Source organism: Cinclus cinclus, chromosome 1, assembly GCF_963662255.1.
Source record: "Cinclus cinclus chromosome 1, bCinCin1.1, whole genome shotgun sequence".
Lineage (NCBI taxonomy): Eukaryota > Metazoa > Chordata > Aves > Passeriformes > Cinclidae > Cinclus > Cinclus cinclus.
In genome coordinates this window covers 61,617,663-61,636,894 of record NC_085046.1, presented here as the reverse complement: position 1 = coordinate 61,636,894, position 19,232 = coordinate 61,617,663, and the positions used below count along the sequence as shown (strand labels likewise).

General features: G+C 36.6%; 1 protein-coding gene across 1 annotated transcript in view; it reads left to right on the top strand.

Moving 5' to 3' along the window:
- CDKAL1 (CDK5 regulatory subunit associated protein 1 like 1) overlaps positions 1–19,232 on the top strand; it is a 377,407-nt gene that overhangs the window by 134,561 nt on the left and 223,614 nt on the right. Inside the window, exon 8 of the mRNA XM_062514885.1 lies at positions 5,056–5,176. Within this exon, the coding sequence (XP_062370869.1) occupies positions 5,056–5,176 (121 nt within the window). The remainder of the gene's footprint in view (positions 1–5,055; positions 5,177–19,232) is intronic.

Genomic DNA, 19,232 nt, shown 5'->3' with positions numbered 1-19,232 from the left:
GGAATTCCTTTGAAATCAGTCATGTCTGCTGTGGGGACAGCATGTTTGTGCTGCAGGGCAGGGAGAAAAGATGGGAGAGGAGCTTATGGTCTGCCCTTGCTTGATGCTTCTTTCAGTCCTTATTACTGCTTTTGGTTCTTCTTTACACTTCGTCCTTTAATTTTTCTTTGAAGAAATGCATTACTTTGTTTTCCCTTCATATGCTTTCACCTTCCTTTCCTTAGCTACACTGCTCCAATGTGCTATTTTTTCCAGCACTAACCTTGAGGAAAGGAAGGTCTCTAATCATTGAGAAGCAAACAGTGGTGGAAGGAAATGTGTGCAAGACTACATGAAATAGTGCTTAATCCTGTTCCCTAAAGATGCTGGAGAAGATCAGACAGGTTGGTGAGAGACATCTGAGAAGTGCAGAACAGTGCATTGGCAGCTGTGCTGTGAGGAAAAAAGCGTCTTTCAGGAAATGGTGAATAACCTCTAAGGATAGTGATGTAACTGGGAAAGGGCAAGAGTGGGTAGCAGAACAGGCAGAAAACAATAGAAATTGTTGTTGCCAAGGCTGGGGTTTCCTGCATCTTTGAGGATTTTCTGTAAAATCATGGTTTTGAGCTGCTTGAGATAGCTGCACTGTACTTGGAAGCTAATAGCTGAGAAATCTGTGTCTGGCTGGGTGCTGTGTTTCAGAGTCACACTGTACTGCTCCAGTGGGGTGTGGAGGGATGGACAGGGGCCTTCAGTGAGTGCCCTTTTCTATCTTTCAAGCAGATATAATTTCTGAGCAGTTCTCGAGGGGTGCCAGCCTATGGAGAGAGTGAAGCTGACTATTATAATATAGGTCTACTAGTATGTGATATGATGCTGATAGCCAGGTAAATTTTACTAAAATTTACTAAGCCAGGCTACTTCCCCTGACTTACTCTTGTAATAAACTAGGAAAGTACCAGTCCCATTTGAATCTTTGCTCCAATGTTGTTGGCATGCTTCTGTGGTTCTAGGTCACAGGGATCTGATGGTAGCCTGAGGTTCGCAGGACATTTAATGCTATAATCTTACTGCAGAGAAATTCCATTACCTGTTCCCTTCATATATTTATATTTCAAGATTGGGCCTTCATCATCAATCCTGAAGCACATACATTTATGATTAAAGGTATATGTACATGCCATTAAAACTGTGCTACTTCTTTGTGTCCTTTTTAACAAGTGAAAATAAATACCTTGAAAGTATTTTCATTTTGCATACTGAATTATCAAACTAGACACATTTAAATGCCTTCTTTTAGACTAACAATAGGATTTAATATCCTGATTAATTCATCCCAACCTCATCCTTCTTGCAGATAGTGTCAAGTAATGTGAATTGCATTTGCTGACATCTATGTAAAGATGAGTTTAATATTAAACAGTTCTGAAAGCTAGACAGCTTTGATTAATTTTAAATTGTTCCTAGCTTGATTTCATTTGCACTTAGTGTGAGTGATTCTGCTCTGCAAGTGTCCTTGCTGGACTTGGTTAGTACTTCTGTTATGTTGTAATCTGTATTAGTTACCTACTAATTAGTGGAAAACTGCTCTTAAATATGACCTAAACCACTAGTTAACTTTTTCGGGTTTTGTTTTGTTTCTGTTTTTTGGTTTTTTTTAAATGGAGTTTTATCTGCTGCTAGACTATGTGGAAGTAGAAAAGTTATTTTTATAGCAGAAGCAGTTAGTAGGCCTAGATAGTTTAGGCTTTCCTATCTGACCTGACTAGATCTGTTTTTTTCTTTAAGCTATGTTTCGAAGCTTGCATTGTAGAGTGAGACCTCAAAAAAGGAGCGGTGCTTGTTTGATATCTGAGATGGAGCACTCGTCATTATGGTAATAGACTTGAGATTAACTCAGTTTTCAAAAATGTTGTGCAAAACTTTAAAAAAGGAAAGAAACAAAACAAACATGAAAAGACAGACTCCTTTTAAGTTTGGGACACCTGCTCTGCTTAGGTAAGTTACGCAACCTGTAAAGTCAGAGAGAAGGTAACACAATCAGATAAAGTGCTTTAGAAGTAAAGCTTAATTGCAGTGTTTTGTCCCATTCTAAGCTTTGAAAGGAGGTAATGAATGAGATTTAAAATTACTACTTTTTCTGTTAAACTTGATGTTTGTCTGGTCTTAATAGTACTGGTTAGACAATCTAAAAAAATTATTTAGCCTTTTCCTGGTTGAAGATGGCAAAATATTTATTTTTAAGTTTTCTTGAAATAAGTATGAGGAAAGAAAAGATTTACAGCATGTGAAAAAGTATGATTCAGTGTTTATCAAGCTATGCTTTATTAATAGTAGTCATTCTGTAAACAGATGCTTTAGTGATTACTTAAAATGAAACAAAATAGTCCTTGGATGGAGTAGGGGAAAAAGGATTTAAGATCAGTAATACTGTAACTGAGAGGGTTTGCCTCCTAAGAAAAATAATTAAGTGTGTCTGCCACACAAGTCACAGTAGTTGGATGTGCACGTGCTGTTTGCTTTCTGGAAACATTAAACTAACTCTCTGCTAAAAATCCTCTCCCACTAGGGGCATTTTTTTAACCTCTGGTGTCTGGACTGAAAAGTACAGGGATTTTGTTATTCTTGAGTACCCCACAGATCTTACATGCCTCATATTAATTCAAACTTCAGTGTCATTCAGGGGGAATATGGGAACTGTATTCTATGAGAGAATAAGCTGCCATATTTGATTACCAGGCCATAGATTTCCTGAGCTCAGGCTCAGGGTTGGGGTGGGTGTTAGCATTCAGTGGATGACCTGGGAGATGGTCACAGAGCTGGGGTTTCTTTCCTGAATAAAGGAAGTCTCTGATGATAGAAGCAGTTCAGTCCTGTACTCCCTGTAAGTTACATTCTGTCTGTAGAACGGCCTAATCTTTGGGGGTGGTTGCCTGTTTGAGTAATAGTCTCAGTATGAGAAAGGGAGAGCGTGAGCTAAATTCCTGTTAGAGAGCAGTAACTCACATGGCTTCTCCTTGTGAGGATCCGAGCTCTGAGGAGATGAGACCTCCCTAATTCTGCACTCTGAGATATTACTTGGGGAAAGGGGGCAGGTTGGTTTTCTGTTTTGTTCTTTTCATTTTGTTTTTCGAACTTGCATTTAAAAACTTAAGGTGGTTTAAAAACGTGGGGTGGTTTGACCCCAATATTAAGTGTGTGAATTTTAAATTTTGGGTAACTTGATTGTTTTAAGAGTACTGTGAATAGTTTCACTGTGTTTTCAGCCAGAAGTCCAAATAGACCTTTAATATGGCAATGTAGCTGAATATTTTAAAAATGGATAAACTGGTTTATTCCAAATAAACCACAATATTTAGAAATACATAAAAGGAATGTTCTCTGTTTCTGGTTTAAGGCACTAACTTTTGTTATACAAGTAAATAAAATGGTGTGATGCTTGCAGCTCCTCAATGAAGTATTAGGTTAGAAAATAACTGATGATATTGTGAGTCAAGGATATTGCTGTTATTCTCAGGAGAAGGTAGAAGTGAGTAATTTAGCAACTGCTAGTAGCCCAAGTACCATATTACTAAATTCACCACAGGATGTAATGAAATTTTTGACCAATGCAGCTGCAGAAGCTTCTTGTCAACATTATGATGTCTTCTATCAGTATTAACCATTAACCATTAACCATTATATTTCCTATTGGTATTAACCTTTATGCTATCAAGTCAGTCCTGCTCACTTGTTCATTGGGTCACATTTTTGATTTAGAATTTTTATGTAACTTTAAATAACTTGAAGAAGGTGTTATTCTGGAAGTAGCTGGGGTTTTTTCCAGGCTGTTGTTGCTATATCAAGGAAATAGATTAAGAACATGAATGGTGTATTATTCAAAAATTAATTTATGACTCCTCAAAACAGGCAGTGAACAAAGGCTTTGAAGGAATAAATTTTGTAAATAGCTGTTGGTAACATAAGTTAGGAGCTTTGGTGCAATACATCTAACTGATTTTAATTGTTCATAGGCCTTGCTGTGCTGGATGTAGCTCAACTCATACTTTATAGTTTCATGCATTCCTCTCACCCCCTTTCTATTTTAGGGTTATTTTTTTTTCTTTCCTGAAATATTTGGTGGATTGAAGCTGTAGGCTTTACTATCAGAGAGTTTTCCAAGTTAAACACACACATGCTTTCTCTTGCTGCCAGTTTGTGTTGTTGTTTTGCAACTCTGTTCGGGTATCTACCATTAACTTTCACTTGCTATCTCTCACCCGCACATTCTAGACTTTGTGGAGTAAATGATACAAGTCTTTCACTTATAACTTGGGAACACTTTACCTTATGCAATAACACATACAGTTGTTTTGATTCTTCATTGTTAGTTCTTGCTTCAGAATATCAGTGAACCCTGTCATTTGTGCTCTTTAAATATAGGACTTGTCGTGGTATGACTGATGTTGTAGGCAGTTGGTGAGATTATTTGTATTTTACTCTCTGAATATTAATGGGTTTGAGAAAGTAATTGTGAGGCAGTTTTCTGACCTGCAGTTGTCCTGGTGTGGGAGGGATATGTGCAAATCTTGGTAGTCAGCTTAGCCATGGACATGTGAGGATATGCTTTGAAGCACTTTCTGACATATGATCAGGTAACCTTGAAATGTGTTGGTTCTCCAGATAATAAGCTAAAAAAGTATTTAGTTTTTTTATTACCTACTAATTTAAGTTTAAATTAAATTTTTTGAAGAAACTTTTGATCCTGTCATGCAACTCCTTTAAATATTATTGCTATCTTGTTATTTGTGAGAGAATCTGAAAATAAGTTGGCTTAGATAATTTTAATCATATAAAATGGAAAATGCAAGTGTGAAAAGATAATTGGATTAAATATTTTGCTCAATTTAAGATAATTTATTTTACCTGTCTCTTTTTAAATGCTCCAGCTGGTGGAAATATATTATTACATCTCATTCTCATTTTCAGTCTTTGAAATATAAACACTACTTCTGAAGAAGAGCAAATCAAAACAACTATGATGAGACTTGTTCTTTGTAATGACTGCATTTTTTTTTTTTTTTGTTTAATTTGAAGGTCATTCTGTGAGACTGCTGGGTCAGAAAAAGGATAATGGAAAACGTTTGGGGGGAGCACGACTGGATTTGCCGAAGATCAGGAAGAATCCACTGATAGAAATAATTTCCATCAATACAGGGTAGGAATCTTCCAAACTGACAAAACATTCAGTACTGTGGAGGAATTCCTTTTATCTCTTTCTGCAGGTCTAATGTACTACTTCTAAGATACACAGAAGGAGGCAGGATGACCACTTTTAAGTAGTTTAAGATGTTAAATTGCATTCATTTTGGAAAATAAATCCTTGCTTATTTGGTTATGAGAAGAAAATAGCATTTATAGTTTTTTTTTCCCTCTGCGTTTTTTTGATTTCTAGTATGGTAGTCCCAGAATATTGTTAGTAACTCATTATGATCTGTAATCATTTTTAAGATGTGATTGTCAGCCCAGATTTATTAATGACTAAATTGGATATAGTTATTTCTGTCTTGCTCCTCTAATCTGCTTGTAAAGAGTCATCATGGATATATTTCATTCTTATATTCATTTGAACAAACTACTCTCTTCTGTCATTCAACTCTGGATGTCCATTTCCCCATAAGACTACAAACATTTCTCTGTTCTGTGCTCCTACTTTGAGGAATTCTATTTTAATCTTCCTTCACTTGCTGCTTTCCTTTTATCAAGGCCAGTTGGTATCTTTCCATTTTGTCAATTTATTAAAAAAAAAGAAACAAAGCAGCAACAACAAAAATCACACAAGTCCTCTTCTGATTTTCCCATCTTCTCCAACTTATGTAGTAGTTTCCCTGGTGGTTAAATTTAAAATGCATTGCTCTGGGCATCTCAGGTAGGTATGAACTTACTGCCTAGAATGAAAAAAAAAAAAAAAAGTGCTGTGTCTCAGTTCTGAGTTTAGATTAACACATTCATAAACATTTCATAGAGGAGTTTTGATACTATCTTCTTTCTTACTTTATTGTCTTTTAGTAATGTGGCCTTTATAATTGCTGTGAAACCTAGTGTGCTGTTTAGTCAGAATACGGGTTCCAGGCTTAGTGGGGTTACTTTTTCTTTCTCTGACTTCTGGTAAATATATGGGTGACGTTTTGTCATATTGCTGAATTATAATACCTTTTTAAACTGCATTTGTGTCCATGGATTGGTTTTGAAGTCTGGATATAAGCTCCTTGGTGTAGTTACTTCAAGTGTTCTAAATTCTTTACCTTATTTTCTTTCCAGTGAACATTTTGTTTGTGACCATAAAAATCCTTTTCGTGATTAAAACCATTTTTTCATATTTGGCTGTGTCTGACTTTCAGATGATAAAAATTTTCCTTTTCCATTAATATTTATCACAATGTAGTGTTATAATGTCTTTCTAGTTATAAATGTTGTCAAGGTTGCGAGCTAATTGAGTTCTGGTGTTGTTCATGTCTTTTGATGTATAGTAATGAATTTAAGATGGGAAAATTAGAAATACTATTATTTAAAATATCAGATTGTTACTAGTTTAATTACAGAGATTAATTAAAGGGTACTGTAGGGTATATACACTTAGCATTAGGTGACTGATGAGGGTAGCCACCATTTGAAACTTTTTTTAATATATTTTGTACAGATGGATTATTTACTGGGTTTTGAAAAAATAATTGCTTCCCAAATTGATCAAACTGCAGATTGTTAGCATCTCCTAAAAAGTTACTCTCAGAAACCCTTTCCTTTAATACCTGATAGTTTACAAACAAAAATTACGTTGCGTAGTAGTTCTTGCTGTTCTCAGGTCAATTAAATACCTATTTTCTACCATAAGACAATATAAAAAAATGCTGGAAACCCCAAAAACATATCTGTTTATAAGGAGAAGAAAGTAAAATATGACTTGATAAGGTGAAAGCATTCTTAAAGCCTGAAACAAACAAGTCAGTTGCATAAGACACCTAAATTAATTACTATCTCAATCTAAGTTATATTGTCTGCTTTCCTCTCCTGAAATACAGATTCTTGCATTTTCCTGTCTTTTTCTTCCCCTTCCCCCTTCTCAGCCCCTTCAGCTGTGTATTATAGGTGACTTTTTGTGCACTGGTCTGGGTTTGAAAAAAAAGGCATAGCTTTAAAAGGCAACAGTGCTCAGCAGTTTGGAAAATATAAAAATTTAATGAATGAAGAACAAAACACAGAATGTATTAACCACTGTGATTTGGCTGTGCTAATTTTACCAGCTTTGCCTTAGTAGTCTGGTTATATCAGTTTTTAGTACCAACACCACATTGGACCTGAGTTTTCTCTGTGCAGAGACCAGAGAAAACTTTGAAGACTATTTTTTGGTATAGTCCTCTTTATTAAGAGGTGAGTTTGGATCAGACTAGGTGGTCCTAAAATAGTAAACAACACTTTGTTAAAAATAGTGGTTTCCTCTTTTGAGATGTTTTTGTCTGATACTGTTAAATGATAGCAGTTGGGAGCAGCACGAGTCGGGCTTCTCAGTGAGGGAGGCCAAGAGAAGGGAGGTGAGGGTGCCACCAGCACAGGCAGTGCCCACAGCAGCAGGGCACCATGGCACCTGGTGCCATGGAGCCAGAGCAGTGTGGCAAAGCTGGGGGCTGGCAGTAGGACCCATGAGCGTTCCCAGACATGGAAATTTCCAATGTCACAGAATATGCTGCATTGGAAAGGACGTGCAAGGATCAGAGAGTCCAATTCTTAGCCCTGCACAGGACAGCCCTAAGAGTCACACACCGTGTGCCTGGGTGAGGAAACAATCACCCACAGCTTGGGTCTGTCCAGGGGCTCCAGTGTAGATCAAAGGGATGTGAGGTGGAGACAGGCCTGGGGAGAATACTACAAATAACACAGGTGTGAGGAGACGAGTGCAGGACTGGAGGCAGACAGATTAAGCTCCAGCCAGCTCTGGGAACAGAAGCCTGAGCTTCACTGGGGCTGCTGGTGCAGAGTGGGCTGTGGAGGCAGCATCTGAGCCTGGCCAGGTCAGCAAGGGCCTGGGGGTGCCCACGGGGCTGTGACGGGTGGTGCTGAATTACCATCTCCAGCTGGGGTTTTAATGAAACCTTGGCCTCTTCTGTAATTCTGTGGAGGAAGAAAAGGCTTATTGGAGCATGTATATTCCCTCCTCCCCAAAGCCCTGGAGTCTTTGATGGCTCATGTTAACCCCTTTCCCTCTCCACCTTTATGTACATGGACATCTGCCAGCTGGATCTATTCTTCTGAGAGTTCAGAAGGACCACTTAATTTTTGGGAGTCTCCAGAAGTCCTGATTATTAAGACATCTCTCATACCCATACATTTGTGTCTTTGTTTCTTAACTCAACATGGTGTCAAATTTAGCAATTTTGACATAAGGCTTCTTTTATTGATTCTTTCTCTCAGAAATGGAGGAAAAAAATTCCTGACCCAAAGACTTCTGTCCTTGTATAGTAGCTGTGAACTTTTTCTGTACTTGTCCAAGCACAAATGTGTGCCTACATATGCATATGTCCCTCTGTGTTTGTTTTGCCCAGACTGCTACTCTGCATGAGTGTCCTCAGCTGTTTGCATAGATCATATCTGTCTTATCAAGGGACAGACATATTTTGTCTCCACTACAATATGCAGTCTGTAATAATAGTAATTAAAAATAAACCAAAGCAAAACCCCACTAGGTATGGAGTATCCATGAAGATCAGGTGCTATTTCTGTCAGTGATGAGCCAGCTCAGAGGTTTTACAGAGTGGCATGTTTGTCCCTAAAAACGTGTTGCTCTGCCTTTACAGGGACTTGTGTCTTGTTCAGTGTTTGGCACTTTTTTAGTTTAGTTTTTTCTTAAGTAATGGGCATTTTTTTCCTACTGATTGTCCTGAGGGTTGTTGTTTTCTCATTGAGAAATCAAACCTATTTGTTTAATTTACCATAACAGTTGGTGGTTTCTGTCAACAGACTGTGACTCTAGAGAAAAGCTCCCATCCCAGGAGTGACATGTTTCAAAGTTTCCAAATATGTTCGCAGAGACTAATGGTGACTTACCGGAATGGAGGCACAAGAGATTTACCAGATTTCTCTGACACGCAAAGATATGCCAGTGACTCTTCATTTTTCCACATGCAGATACATAAGAAGTCCTTACCATTCCAGTATCCCATACAAGTTGTAGATTGCCCTCTGTAATTTCCCCATAAGTGACCTTTTCTTACTGTGTTATTTGCTTTCTTTGTTATTTTTTAGAAAACACTTCACAATATTTTTCAAATCAATTATTCTTTTATAAAATAGGCAGTTAAAAACCAGGCATTGTCACAGTGCCCAGATAGCTGTCTTAATCTTATTATATCCTGGAGTGATATTAATAGATTTGAACCTAGAAACAGTGTTTTTTACCTGTACTCCAAGAAAATTTTCTTCTTTGAATTAAGGGAATTTGGCTAATCTCTTCCACTTTTATTTATGCCATAAGCATATATTGTACAGGTCATCATCTTACTGGAACAATCCAGGTAATAGTAGTAGAAATGCATGTCAAATGCTGTTTGGAGAAAAGACATAATTTTTTAAACTAATATCCTGATGTGATTTTTCTGTTTGTTTGAAGTAAGAAAGAGAAATATTCTCAAATTCATTTTGTATTACAGCTTCATTTAGGTCTAGGGAAAAATATTTTTCTCCTTGTGGTCTCATCGTCATTAGAGCCAGTTTCATAACCCATGTAGCACCTAGACAGCTCTCTTTGATGGGATTGAGACTTGTTTTCCCACATGTTAGCTATTTCTGTATCTGCTTTGTAGCTTGGGCTATTACTCATGTATCTTTTTTGTTGGTATGACTTGAAGTCCCTTATTACCACTCATACATTCAAATACAACTTTATTTGTGCTTTTTCTGGATGTCCTTGGGAAGCATGAGAGGAGTGTAATATATCACCTGAATATGAGCCATACTGGAATTTACTGATGGGTGGGTTTGTACATAGGTCTGGTGAAATGCTTTCTGCATTCCTTATGAAGTTTCTACCTCTCCTAATGGAGCAGGCAAGTTACTACGCTGCTCATATGACTGGCTAGAGAAGAATTAAAATACACAGAACAGAGAATTCAAAACCAAAAGGAACATAGCCATGTACATGCATGTATTAGCCTAGATTATTTCTGCAGTGCTGGAGCAGGAGCGTCTTAGAGGAGACCAACATGTTATTTTATCTCAGAAAGATTTTCAGATCTGCTTTTGTGTCTTAAGTTCTAATTAAGGCATAACACTTCAAGCTTAGTACTCTGTGTTGATGAACTGCAACCTTTTTCTTCATGGGACAGCCCTTGCTAGCAAAGTTTATGTTGAGAGTGAGCATGCATAGTAGTGCTTGGAAACTTGATGCATGCCACTAGTTAGTTTTGTAGGGGTATTTTAAGTCATGTTGTCTAGTGGTGGTTGTTCCAAGTGTTTCCAAGCTGCCAAAGGATCCAAGTCTAGCAGAATTAAAAAAAAAAAAAGAAAAAAAGAAAGTAGATTTACATACAGAACTCAGTTTGTTTAATGAATCAAGTGACCAAAAATTCAGCATTAAAAAGAAGCTAAAGAGTTACTATTTTCAATCCTGATTTTCCCAAGCAGGAGTATTTCCCTGGTTATGTATTGTGAAAGGTTCAAATTCTATTTCTTCATTATTTACTGTTGAAAGCAGATTTTTCAGTTTTATAAATTGGGGAGTATGAGAATTGAATTTTCTCCAACAGCTGACTTTAAATTTCTATGAGATCACATAATAATTTGTTTAGGTTTGAATATATAAAATAACCTGGAGTTGTATGTCCATGAAAGTGTGGGTAATTATTTTTTTTGTTTGTTTGTTTGTTTGTTTTGTTTTGGTTTTTTGTTTTTTTTTTTTTTTTTGTAATTTTGCCAAAAGGAAGAAACAGGTCATAAAATTAAATGAAATGCTTTCAACTCTATTTTTTTAACGTGGTTGTCTGAAATATTTGATTCAGTTAACTTTTTTCACATTTAAACTTCATAGCATTAGCTGTTTTTCTCTCTCCTTACTTATGGTTTTTATTGACTAGGTACCTGTGAGGTGTTAGGTTGTGAAAAAAAGGTAAAATAACACTGGTAAGAGGTCTGGAAAATTTTTTGGTGATATGCATAGATTCATTTTGCTACATGTAATCTTCATTGACTCAACATCTATTTCAGGCTGCTTTTGCATTAAAAGGAGATTATATTCTATCTCTTTGCTGCAGTTGGCTGAGATTTCTGAAGAACAAGAAATGTCAGTAGGCTTCCCCAGCCAGCAGTATGTAGGATGGGCAGTGACATAATCTCAAAAATGAGGAGAATGTCAACAAAGAGATCAAAAAGAGAAGCACAGGCACACTGCCTGCTCTGATGGAGGGACAATTTTGGCTTCTGATTTGATTTGCCAGTACATTGACAGATGCGTAGAATCCGGTCAGAACAGTATTTATTCCTTTGCCAGCATAAGATACTCCACTCAGAGATACTGAAGTCCTTGGGAGCACTTCAGGATGCTACTGCAGGTTTTTGTCAGCAAAGTATGTATCTAATTTTACCTGAATATGGTCTAGATAGTCTAAAGAGTGATTTAAAATTAATATTTAGCGAAGTAGTACAGAGATGTTCTAGCATCCACTAGAATTTTTGTAATTACAGTTACAAATTGCTGTTTGTTAAACAAAAGAGGCCTTAACTGTGGCTGTTAAATCCCTGACCTCTTGCAGTGACCTGTGTTGCCTGTCCAGATTTTTGGATAGTTGAACTGATAGTTGAACTAGATTTCTACCTCTCTGTGGCATTCAGCAAATACCACCTACACCTGTGGGTCGACCTCTGAAAGTGCTTTGTGTGTTCACATGACCTCTGATTTTTTTGTAATAGGGATGAATTTTCTGGAATCACCGTCTTGAAACCATATCAAAATATCTTTGATTTCTCAGATAGGGATGTTGTGGCTTAAGTGTGAGAGCATGTCAAGCCAGTGCCTTCCTTTGCTGAAATTCATGGGATATTTTAGTAATAATCTCATGAGAAACCAGATCTCATCGGACTATTTCTTCAGCTTTCTGCGTTTACCCTTGTGAACTGAAATCTATTCCTTAGTACAAAGTTATCACTAGATAAAAATACAGAGAGAGATGGAAAATGAATATCTTTCTGGTATGTGAAAAATTGGATCACCTACTGTTTGACAGTGATAGACTTTTTTGGCAACTGCTTGTATATTTTTGTCTGTCCAGCTATGACACAATGTTTTCAAATTGCCCTCTAAAAATATTGCTGTCCCCATTTTAAATGAATAGTGAGTCTGAATTACAAATCTGCTCATATTTTGCAAAAATCTTTGACTGAGTGCTTAAAAGGATAAATTCCACATCTTCAATTTACCTGATTTAGTTTCTTTATTAATAACATACACATTTTCCATATTTTAATGTTTTACTTTTCAAGGTACTCATGTAAGTGACACTGAAGTCAAAAGAAGATTTTGATTTTTGGAATACAAGATGAAAACATGTTTTGATTTCCATTTGTTATTGTGCTTGGAGAGGCAAAATAATAATAATAATAGAGTAATACAGTTAGTATATAATTACATGCACTCATAGTCTATTTACTTCTAGTGGAGTTCAAGGTAAATGCTTAGAGTGAACTCCCCAGGAAATATGAAGCTATATATAATTACTTTTGTCCCTACCTTCCCTTATAATATTTAAATAGGCACTTTTCATAACTATTTAGCTCAAACATTGATGACATGCTAGAGCCTATCATGTCAGTTACCCTCAGAAACAGGGAAAGTAGAAAGTGTAGAAACATAGTGTTTGTGTTTTTGAAAGGAAACCTCCGCATCAGCCTTTTTTTTTGTTTATATTTTAATCAGTATTTGCATGTTCATGTATTTAGATTTTAGCTATACTATCGATGAAGCATGTATTTCAAATGTGCACGTAACAGATACTAATCTGTTCTGTTTTGGCACAATTCACAGAACAATTTACATTATGGAATTGATGGATGACATAGATGTGTGTATCTAGGCATTTTAATTTTAATAATAAAATCTGAAAAGCTAGTAGTCCAAAATTTGCAGAAAACACATTGGTGTAACTGAGGGAAAAGGAAAACCAGTTGTTTACAACAGAAAGTCTTAACAATCTACTTTTTTGCCTAAGGTCTCTTTCCACTGCAACTTACTGTAACTCACATCTAAGGTCATTATTTCTTAATTAGATCTTTAAATGGCATATTGATGACACAATCTGAAAGATTTCTCTCTTTTTCGGTTATTACTAATTTCTTGCAATTATTACAATTACATTTGTAGAAGGAATATAAAATGATATGTAATCATTTGTTTTAAAAAGTGCTACAAAAATCCCAAGGTGCTTTATGTTAGCAGTTTCACTGAAACCTTGTATTGTTTATAATCAAGAGGTGATATATCAGTGGGACTCACATTATGACCTTACCAGCTGTTGCACTTGCAGACATTTCTGTTCTGTGTGTCTGTCTTGTTTCTGTGTCCTCACTGCTGAGAGTGTCCCTGCCCACCTGTTTGCTTCCTCATACAGAAAAGTGTGGCATGTTTTCCAAGGTAGTTTCCTTCAGCAGTTTATGCATACAGGTCATTTAAGAAAGCAGGAAAGAAAGTGGATTGGGCCTTGAAAGGACCTCCTGAGTAGCTTGAGTTCTGTCTTCTCATTTTGTGGTGTGGATTTGTACCTCCTTCAGCACCAAAACCTCCATTTGCTGGTGCAACTTGCAGGGATTAATTGCTCATGGAGATCAACAGCTGAAGGCAGGAGAAGGAGGTACCTCTTTCTTTCTCTTGGTGGAGGTAGTTGTGGTCCTCCTTATCCCACAGAATTATCAGGCCTGGTCATCTTTGTGGGACTCGCTGGAGTTTAGTATGATGAATTCCCTTTTGCTGCTGGGAAAGTGGAAGCTGTTAATATCTTCAATTTCTCCTCCTGTTACCCACAGTATTTCTGCCATTTATATTGATCTGTATTATACAAAATTGCTTTGATGAATAGTGAATATAATGTAGATGTTTTGCAGATCCCTCTAGAATAAATGTCTGCCACCATGCTAACCTTCATGGTCTTGAATTCAAGATAATCCCTCACAAAAAGGAAGGTGTTTATATATGAAAAATTTGTTGCATACCTGTACTAAATATATAACAAGGATAGAAACTTTTCACTAAGTATTTGCCTGTAAGAAACAATTTTTTCTCTTATACTTTAAGACTGTTGTTTTCCAGTTTTGTACACACCTTCATGATTTCTGCCACCATTACTCTCATTACAATGCTACTTCCTTCTCATTTTTAGATTCTTCAGTGCTTGAACTCACTTATTGGAATTTCAAGTACAAAACTTGTGACACTCCTTAGCTATATGATCGGAATTTCTCTGATGTCATGCTGTCTTTCTCAATGACAAAGTAATCCTGAACTGGGCTTCTTTACTTTCCCTGTATGGATTAGAGCATGATCCTCTGCCAAGAGTAATTTTGAGAGAGAAAAGAAAAAAAAAAAAGTGTTCAAAGAGTCTTTCAAGGACTTCTCTTGTTAATACATCAAATACCTGCACTCATAACATCATTTGTGGTATGACTCAAAAACTGATACTCCATTCTCAGGTTGTGTTTTTCATTGCTGTTGTTTAATGCTGTTAGAATGGCTCTAGGAAAAGTATGTGTTCAGTGAGCAGCATGCATCTTGTCTTTTCCAAGAAATGCTTGGTGAGTCCCTCATTAAGTTTGCTGCCATATGACACCTAAGAATTATTAGTGTAAATAGTTGTTTCTTTGGCTTTATTCTGCTCTTCAGAATGACATACACTGGCAATTCCATTCTATATTCTAACACTGCCTGTATTAGAATGTAATGGAACACATATTTTTAATTTCCCTGTTGTTATGATGATGGATTTTGTGCCTGTTGATTCAGTGGTGCTATTTGATGATGTCAAAGTAAATTGACATCTAAATCAGCTTTGTCCACTTGGCTCTTCTCATGATTCTATCATATGCAGTTCTCATGCAGTGAGGTTTTTCAGTGGAGTCAGAAGGTACACATTGGTAAGGTTGTTGCCATAGGCAAAAATCATTATGAAATTGTTTGTACACGCTGAGCACTACTGGCCTGGAAATCTTTCTGTTCAGAGTTTTATGTTCATGCTCTCAATTGTGAGCTCTCAATTTTTGGAAAATGCTGGTTAAGTACATGTAAATTCCACAGCTATTTTTTCTGGGTCATGAAAACTTCCTCTTTCAAGTCTGCTGAATTACTTCTGCATCAAGTTAGAAGAAAATTGTTTGTTTTGATTGTTTCCATTTTTGCACATTTGCCTCCCATAGGTTATTTCCTTCCAGCCTCACCAATTTGAATTTTTTCTGCAGAGTGCCACCATGAGTTTAAAATTTGCGCCAGACCTTCTCCTTATACATTTTGATATAATTCCTTTTGCTCTTGTACATCTCATCTTGAGAAAATTTGCTATTTCACAGTTCATTTACAAGACTTAGTAAGACTCATAAAACTTGCCAGAAAGCACTGTGCAATTCTCTAAACTCTAGTGTACCACACAACTCGTAAGTCAGTGAGAAAAACAGCAGTAATCACATGCTCCAACTGCGTCATCTCGTTAAAACTTTGGGCAGCTCCAGGCATATTTGTGCTCCTCCGTCACTAGGTGGCTTCCCACACTCTGCGCCGTTCTGTGACTCTTTTAGCCCTAGAGGAAGATCACCAGAATTTAACACAATCCCCAGTTTTCAACTTAGACCATGTGGAGGAAAGGCTAAGCGTGGGGAGGGAGCCAAGCTTGGTTTTGCTTTGTGTAACTATGATATGCGGTTTCCTGCTCTTTCCACTCAATCCTTTCAGTGCCACATTTCTGATTATTTTGAAGGCTGATTCAAAATGAGAAGATGAGACAGCTTTAACATCCTGGAACCTGATTACAGGTTAGCACAGGGTATTGTAAGGCGACTTCCTGCCTGCCTCTTTGGCAGATGCTTACTTGCAGAAGTGGTTTTGGATCACACAACAAGCTGCATTTTGTAGTCCGTCTCAGAAGAGATCGTTTTGAAGTTGTTTGCAATTTCATACATCCCTAATTCTGACATCAGTGTGTGTTCTGAGGTTGGAGATAAATTCCTCTCTGCTGAGCAGAGCATTCAACTGCATCCCTTCTCTTAATGCCCATATATGTATTTCCTAAGGGAAATCTGGACCAAATACTGAGAACCACTTTATTCATTTCTCAGATTACAGTAAAGACTGAGAAATATGCTCCTGTGTCAAACTTACAATTGATTTTGTGTTGTCTTTAGTACCAACTTTTCACGTGAAAAAAACCCCAACTAGCAAAACAAGACAAGCAATAGAGAATCCATTGTTATTAAAAAATACTGTCTTGTTGAATGTTAGTATGAGAAATGCCTGGGCTTTTCTGTACTTACAGTTCTGAGTGGTTTAGTGGCCTATTTTTTAAAGTGTTGTGCAACCTAAGTGTTTAAAACTAAGTGCTCAAAACTTTACTGCTCATCAGCACAATCAGGTAACTTTTAGTTGCCTAATAATAAAACCAATTTATTTTGCTGGCATCAGTATGACATCTTAAATGTCATCAAAAGAGAAAACATCTTGTCAAAGGGTCTGACTGAAGTGTCTCCTGTGCCCTTTCAGGTCAAGGTGGAATTCTTTTTTGGAGACCTGAGACAGAAATGTGTTAGGCGAGGTGTAAAGATAAGAATCAGATTTGAGAAATGTCTTGTGCCTGAATTTGTTCTTAGACTTGACCTAGAGAGAATTTTAATGGAAAAGGAGTTTCCCGTGAACAAGATGTATGACCTTAAAAAAAAAAAAACAAAAACCATTTTGCATTACATATCAAGTACATAAAAGCATGTGTTTATGATAATCTCATTGACATGTATGAATTTTTAAGATTTGAAAAATAGGGAAGAATAGGGCATTTAACCTGTTATCATCAGTATGGAACATAAGAGCAAAATCACTGAAGAAAAGGTACTTTTAAAAATCTCCAAGCAAATAATAAATAAAAAGTTGAATATTAAGATTGGTCTTGGAAGACAATAGATGGCATATAATCCAGTGTAGCACATTCCAAGTTTATTAATATTATTTAAAATTTTTGTGTGAGATAGTGTCTTTATATGGCTTACTTATATGGGAAAGAAAAAAACCCCACAATTTAACACTCTTTAATGCTGATGTTTATGCTAAAGTTCAGATAAACTGTGAATTTTAAACCTGTTAGATTAGAAGATCCTTATTTTTAAAATAATTTTTTAATTTTATTTGAAATAATTTCAATAATTATCTGTGTTATTTTTTAAATCTGTTGATGTTATTGAAGAGTCTCAAAATTTGCATATTTTCTGTATTATTATTCTTGACTGTCATTCTTTAAAAAGATCAAGTTCCTGATTGCAAAAACAAGTTACACTGAATTGAGTAATAGTTTTATTTGTGCTTCAGATACTAAAAAAAAATGTAGCATGCTTAGAGCAGATTTATGTGTTCCTTCTCCTTTTGCTTTTACTACAAGATGCATGTTGGAAAAGTTAGTGTTTACATCAAGAACAAAAGAGTTTAAAAGAGGCGCTTGAAGGGTCCCCTATCCTCAGTTGTGCAATTTAGGCAATTAATGGTAAATTTTTGTGGATACACAAACATTTTTTCCAACAAGGAGTCTTAACAAAAACCTGTTGAAATATTTGCTTTAAATTTTCTTTTGACTAGTTATTTTAGTTTTTTTTCCATTGTACTGAGATGAATTGTGTCTAGTAAATCTCACATGTTTTTTCACTAGCCATCAACTAGAACAAATGGGGTTGAATTCCTGACTTTGAGTTCCCTTCAGGATCATGTATTTCCGGGCAAGTTTCTGCTTTAGAAACTGAGGGTTCTCAGCAGATCATGAAAAATGCCGAGGTGTTTCTGGACTCCTTTGCTGCAGAGCTCTGTGCAGCAGTACTGCACTAAATAAGAGGACTTGCAAAGTTGGGGCACACAAAAGGTAATTACTCTGTCAACTGGATACTTATTATGGGAGGGTCTGGCAAACCCTGTCTGTTTTGCGTTTATACCTGTAAGATGTTTGGGTTTTTTTTCAAGTAGAGAAATAGAAATGCAGAAGTGAAGATTTGAGAAGTGCCTGAAGATGGTTCCACCCCAACTATTAATAGCTGTGTTTGGGATTAACTGAGCTGGATAATTCCCTGACTAGAGAAAATCTTTCACACGCTCCTTCTCTCTTGACAGGGATCACCCATTAGTTCCCTTGCTCAAGTTGTCATCCTTTTTTTTCTAAAGACCAGACTCAATTGAGAAGAAGAAAGAAAGGTGGTAAAATAGATCTTAGATCCATATTCAAACTATAACAAAAGGCAGTTGTAAAGCTTCTTTCAGCATGCTAGTTTTGTTGAGGAGTGTGGAGTGAGGCTTGTACAAGTGTTCTGTATTCCCTTCTGCTCTGATGTGTAGCAAGATGTATAGAAGGCTTCGGTCAAGTGCTCACCAACTACCGTGTCTAGAAAATTGGGATCAGATGTTTCTCTATTTCCCTATGAAGTGTATTGGTAGATTAAGCTCCCCAAAGTAAAAGTTTACATCAGTATGTCAGGTGTTTGATGGAGCTCCTGACTTGTGTTTGCATAAACCATCTTTCCAGACATGAAAGGTCTATGTGGAATGAGCCTAAATTTGACAGTTATAGTTAGCAGCGTAGCATTAAGTCATGTATATCATCATGTGAAGGAGACAGGTCTTTAGACCTCTGTTTAATCTGTTCTTTTTCCTTTGGCTTATTTACATCTTCAGGGACTCATCTTGTCCTGTATAGCAAGAATGTGAATCCAAAATAAATAGTCCTGATGAAAGTGGAACTTTGTGTGTGATTCTTGTTAATGTCCTTTCTTGCAGACACAACTGCAAGTCTGAAAGCTGGTGCTTTCCTGTTTGCATATCGCTCCCAAGGAGGCAAAAACCAGAATGCCTGTTGATGGGATTGTGTCAGTGTTACTTAAAACAGGCTTTATCCTTACAAATGGAGTTTAGTTGTCTGACTTTCTTGAAGCAGTGAGAAATTTTCTCTGATGTTGCCATATTTGGTTTTGACTTCAGGATGAAGAACGGTTGCTCTTGGAGGGGTGGTGGT